The 6,153-nt window shown below is 31.9% G+C and overlaps 1 protein-coding gene across 1 annotated transcript; it reads right to left on the bottom strand.

Annotated features, from left to right (window-relative positions):
- Nucleotides 1–144: 144 nt before the first annotated feature.
- LOC139517046 (sulfotransferase 1B1-like) lies at nt 145–4,110 on the bottom strand. Its single transcript, XM_071307641.1, has 5 exons — nt 3,849–4,110; nt 2,985–3,305; nt 2,045–2,148; nt 1,456–1,621; nt 145–458 (listed from the first exon to the last, which is right to left on the bottom strand). The coding sequence occupies exons 1-5, from the start codon at nt 4,021–4,023 to the stop codon at nt 346–348; spliced, it is 879 nt and encodes a 292-aa protein (XP_071163742.1). The 5' UTR covers nt 4,024–4,110; the 3' UTR covers nt 145–345.
- Nucleotides 4,111–6,153: the final 2,043 nt, after the last annotated feature.

Below are 6,153 nucleotides of genomic sequence, written 5' to 3'. Positions count from 1 at the left end.
TTTTTGTAACAAGTTGTTAATGCATTTCTTAAATATGCGCTACGCTTCAGGGGATGAAAATTCTTTCACACATTCAAATGAATTGAATTGTCTTGTGTAAAAAGTACATTTTCATGAAATTGCATTCACTACAAATAAACGACTACAGTCTTGAATTCCTTTAATTCACATAGCTAAACATTTAAAGCGAGTAGGCAATAAAAAACAACATTTCTAGGATTTAAAATATACTCCTTTTTATATCTTAATGTCCCCAGTTTAAAATTCAGATAACAAATTTACAAAACTATCAAAAGATATAGTACGGACTACTTGGAAACACTTTAACGATTTATTGTCTTTTTATCATAAATTAAAACGAAGATTCATGTCTACATCTGCCATCTTCTTGTCATACACCTCGTCAAACAATTCATTCTGTGTTACCGTGAAAACATTCTTCCATCCTCCTACTTTTCCTGAAAAATACACAAAACAATTATAATAAATACAAAAAAACCGGGTTCGAACAAGGAACCTTTGTGTTAGTAGTCCGATGCGCTAACCACTACACCACGGCTCTTTCCCTATTTTTCTCAGAGATATCATATTCCTTTTGATTGTTTGACTCTCGACGTGACTCGGTATAAGTATATCTTGCAATAAGGGTTTTTGGCCTAGGATGTTCCTGATGTAGATCAAGGGTACGATTCCGAAGTATATAGAATATAGAATAACCATACATTGTCTTGAAATATGATTTTTTTACAAGGCTTGAAAACAGGTAAAATCCTAAAGAAATAAGGATGGTAGCCTCTACAGAGTTAGCGTCTTCTACAATGCATGCATCCCGAATCCTGCCAATCTTCACTCAGTAATTTTCACAATCAAAAATAGGACACAATTGGCAAATTTACAAATCAGACGTGTATCTATCGGGCAAACCGTGATTGTGACCGTAAAACCTCTAAAATTAAGTCAAAATGACACAGTATTTGTGTTATCCTTTACAAAATGCTTTTAAAAAGGGATAGAAAAGACTAAAACATTTCGGAAATCACATTTAATTTTAATGATTTATTGAGCCTATCACGGTAGCTTATTTTCTATAAATTTGATCAGCATGTAATAATGGAAGATCAATTTGACAAAATAATTTGTTACTTTAATTAAAGATGTATTTAGCTTTTGAATCCATGGTTTGAATGTTCTTTAAAAATAAATGATTATTAATAAATAATATTATAACTAATTTAGGTTCATTTACATATGTGCTAAGCTATGACTATACATAAAATGCATCAACTTTTTTTAAATCAGTTTTAAGGAAGCAAGTATGGGATTGATGTTTGATCATTTTAAAAATGCAAAATATTTGGTGCAATGTAACCAGGAAAACGATACCCCCGAGCTCTATACATCCTGAGGCCAAACGGTTGTTTTTAATTTCCTCTAGTTTTTTCTCTATTAACGTACCTTCCCTATACATTCCTGCCGTGTTATCTCTCCAATCCTCATTGTTCTGTATTTTCTCTCTCTTCATGTTTTCTATTTGACATTTTGTTCCTATTTCACCAATTAACTGATCCTCACATTTTATACATAGAAATTCTGCCAATCTCTTTATTTCCTTTATGTTATTCTGTATAAAAATAAAGTTTAGTAATGTTAAATTAAAACGAATTATACATTTATTGTAACATTTAGATCGACGATGTAGGAAGTATGTGTAAATTGATACGTAGTTTCAGATTATGGCATATTATAAGTTGGCTTCGTAGTTAATTGCAATCTATAACAGCGAATTCAATCAATTCTATTCGTAAACCGCATATATTGTTTTCGAAACGTGTTAATGTTCAACTCAAAAAAAGGAAAAGTAAATACAGTTATATGCGAACAATAAAAAGAAAAATCAAATTCAATCCCACTGAGCCATGTTGAAAAATCCCTGTAAAGCTAGAAGGCTCTTTTCGGTGTTGCTCATGTTCAGCTGTATTATAATAATAAAAAATCTAAAAAATTCACATGCATGAACCATAAACTTATACAACAAAGTATATACCGTATGCATATCTTCATAATTTATCACATGTATAGGATAGTCTTTGTTTTCCTCCAAAACTTTGCACCAATCACGTACATAATCAAACCAAGACTTATAATCAACTGTAAAAGTAAAGCGAAATTCACGTGTTGAAACTTTAATTATATAGACATGCTAAACGAAATGCTGAACAAAAATGAAACATGGACCGTTACGAGTCATGTGTTTTTCCTCTGCAAGAACAAATAATAATAATATCTTTGATGTATGAAGTAGTTCGTCTTCTTAGTTAAAATTGTTTTCCTGTACAAACATGATTTAATTTTCGATGTCTTGCCTCTAAACTCTACCTAACTAATAAGTTACAGCTACTGTAAAGATAGTTAATATTTACGCGTCGTCCTAAAACATGTACGAAGTATTTGACACTGGGAGTCAGTAAGCTGACTGCAAGCAACCAATGATTCAATCAAAGCCTCTTTCTATCACAATAAAATAAATGAAGACGTAATTAAAGACGCAACAAGCAAATTAACAAGATAAAATAGCAGAAGAACAAACAAAAGAAAATAAAAGATTGAGGTCGAAAGTTTTGGTCTTGTGTATCTTTGTGAACGAATCAAAGAATACAAGTGACGCCAATATTACAGGAAGTCAGTGAATCGCCATTTATAAATTGTATTTGTTTGAGTTTTTACGCCTTTGCGTTTTTATCGTTTGTAGCTTAATAAGCACATATTTTCAAATTTATTATTATAAAATCTTTGCAACATTTATTTTGTGTTAAATGTCTTAAACTATGTAAATTGCATGTTTTAGTTTCATCAAACAAGTACAAAATGTATACATGTAAAATAGATAATGTTCATCTTATTTTTATTTCAAATGCTTCATCACATAATAAGGCCACACATCATTTAGAATGGGAAAAGAAACTTTTGTAAAAATAATATCCTACTTTCTCCTTTCAAAAACCTTTCTATGTAGGAGTTCCAAGATCCAGTATATTCATACATTAATATGTTTCTATGGTGATGATAAAATGACACAGCCACGTCTTTTGGGTTTCGTATTGTATAAATAATTTTACATTTTCTTCTTAGAAAATCTTGAGGTAACATGGAGTGATAAAGATGAGAGTTGAGTATCCTAGGCGAGGTAAGACCGTCAAACTTTTCCTTGGTGATACATTCAATCATCCAATCATCCTTAGTGACATTAACAAACTCAGCTTGTTGTCTGTATAACATTTGTACTATTTCCCAGATCCAATGTGTTCCTGGAGGGTAGACATAGACAGCAATGAAGAATGATATCATTTTAAATTGTTTTATACGCAATTATGAGAACTCCGTATATTAAAACATAACATCCGGTTTTCAGAAAATGTAACCAGAAAGTTAGGTTTCTCATATTAATAATTCTGATAAATAGTCTTTCAAAAGTTTCCCTCAAATTCTGTCTTTTAAGTGCAGGTGTGGTTTTATGCCACAATTTTGTCCGCAACTAAACTGGCAGTGCTATAGACTGCAATTCCCCAAGCCTTCAAGCGGAAATATTATTTCCATAGCCCGTGGACACCTATGATAACTGTGTTGTTTGAACAACGGTTAACTGACTAACAACTGAGAAATGAAATTAAATGTCAATTATACACAATTCAACTATTGATATTTTTGAATGATTGTGTTGTGTTTTTAATTGAATCCTTACAATTTTCTAATTGATAGTACCGAAAAATGCTTTCCTTTTAAAATCAACTCTCTGATTCAATAGCATGCTTATGTTACTTTAAAGTAAAAGTGATTTTTAAGAATCCTACCTGATTTGGGGTAGTTACAGATCATAATATCGTCATCTCTGGCTTGCCAGTGCTCAACCCTTTTCTGAAAGTCACTCTCCTGACTATCATAACCGAAATTAGGCAAATAATATCCATCAACCTCCAACACCTTAAAATGGTTCCCATCAGAATCTGTTAGATCCGTAAGAGGCATTTCAAACCAAATATTCTTTTTTTATTTACCAGTATCATAAACTGATTCTAAATGAAATTAACGTAATCTCTTATCGATCGTTTTAGACTTAACGATGAAGGCGGATAAATCATTGAATGGATCAATTAAATTATTTTGTATTATCATGAGCTTGATCGATTGAATTTGTATGAGCCGTCAATACTGTTTTAATGGAGAGAAAAGATAATGCTGCTTTTAGACATTTAACAGAAGAATTTTGAGAATAGTCTCAGCTATTTATGTCAAACTTAACAGGTATGTTTTAACTTCTATAGTTGTCACTCAACTTTGCACGTGGGAGTTTGGATCGTAGATACTAAATAATTTCTAAAAGGAATAAAGCATGTCAAAACCCAAGCACAAGCACACGATCAGAAGATATCCATAGTGAATAACAGACCACCAAGAGCGATACCGACCCAGTGGTAGATAACAAAGATATCACAATATAAAAATTGTGCGTCAGAAGATCTCTTTTATTTACCTGAATCGGGAATGCTTAACCCAAAAAACTATGAAAACCAGGGGTGTATAAGCACTTTATTTAATTCGTGAAGCGATAGCATTCTATAATGGTTGAATGCATACATCGAATGCTGCATTGTGTCCGCCAATTACCCATTTGCAAATGATATAAATAAACTCATTATAGATACCAGGGTTAAATTTTGTTTTTACACCAGACGTGCGTTTCGTCTATAAAAGACTCACCTGTGACGATCGAATCAAAAGACGCGCGGTTCGTCAATAAAAGACTCATCAGTGACGTTCGAATCAAGTTAAAAAGTTAAAAAAGGCCAAATAAAGCACGAAGTTGAAGAGCAACGGGTACCAAAATTCCCAAACGTATTGCCAAACACAGCTAAGGTAATCTATTACTGAGATAGAAAAGCCTTAGTATTTCAAAAATTCAAATAGTTTTGTAAACAGTTAATTTATAAATTTGACCATATCAATACTGAATTCTTGTCATCACAGAAACTAAAGCTAAACTTATACTCAAACAGGCAAAACCCTGTTCTAATATCTTTTGAATTTCGTTTTATTGGTTCTAATATTTATTTAATGAATTAAAACATAACAAAAAAAAGTTCTACAATTCGGTAATAAATACTTACGTCCTACATCCTGTCGATATAAATATACATGTTGGCATAGGAAAAGTGGTTGTTTTTCTCTCTCTGACTATTCCAGTTAATGCATTGGTTGTGTTCTGATTGATATTTTAGTTATGGAAACATATTTTAAACTTTTATTTTACAATGTTAATGCATTTGTTGTGTTTTGTTTGATATTTTAGTTTGGGAAACATAATTCTAACTTTTATTAACGACGAGTTCTTGTAGATCTGTACTTTGCATTTTTTGTCTTTTTGGTAGTTGTGCTGTCGACTGAAATGTATGAACAGCTTCTGCACTGAACCTTATTTAACCATCCTCAAATGTACTGCATAGTTATTATCTTTGATTATGACTTAGACGGACATTGTCAATTCTGGGACAAAGAGGCCGTAATTTTTCTCAGAAATGGATTGTTTCGTATTTTTCATGCCGGGGTTATTTATAGCCGACTATACACGATATGGACTTTACTCATTGTTCAAGGCCGTACGGTGATCTATATATAATTGTAAATTTCTGTGTCATTTGGTCTCTTGTAAAAAGTTATCCCATTGGCAATAACACCACATCTTATTTTTTATATATATTTGATAAAAGTTTTTCTCACTTTTTAAAGCTTGACCATGTCGACGGTTGCCTATGATAGTTTCTCTCATCCATTTCATTTGAACTATGCCTACATCATGTCCTTATTTTTATGAACACACACATAGGTTGTCCAATGTACACGAGTACGTCCGAACCAATGCTTACAAGTGTTGTGTCGGAACAAAACTTTAGTTTTACTACAGTGTATAAACTAAGTGCTTTCTTTTATACTTTATAGTCTCGTTAATGTACAACAGAATTGTGTAATAACATTACTATGAAAAGTCTCGTATTAAGAAAGTATTAGTCTGTAGTGTTTTCTTGCTTGAATTGTTTTACCCTAATTATTATTGAAGCCCTTTATATAGCTTGCTGTTCGGTGTAAGTCAAGGCATTTTTG

This window comes from Mytilus edulis, chromosome 3, assembly GCF_963676685.1.
Source record: "Mytilus edulis chromosome 3, xbMytEdul2.2, whole genome shotgun sequence".
NCBI lineage: Eukaryota > Metazoa > Mollusca > Bivalvia > Mytilida > Mytilidae > Mytilus > Mytilus edulis.
Note: the sequence above shows the minus strand (reverse complement) of the source record. Positions and strands in the feature narration are given on the sequence as shown.

Bases quoted from the DNA above. Each gene is read 5' to 3' on its own strand.
- LOC139517046 (XM_071307641.1), bottom strand. From the start codon at position 4,023: ATGCCTCTTACGGATCTAACAGATTCTGATGGGAACCATTTTAAGGTG. The intron at 2,149-2,984 runs GTAGGATATTAT...TTACTTTTACAG, and splicing joins AAGGTTTTTGAAAGGAGAAA to TTGATTATAAGTCTTGGTTT. The intron at 1,622-2,044 runs GTATATACTTTG...ATTTTTATACAG, and splicing joins ATTATGAAGATATGCATACG to AATAACATAAAGGAAATAAA.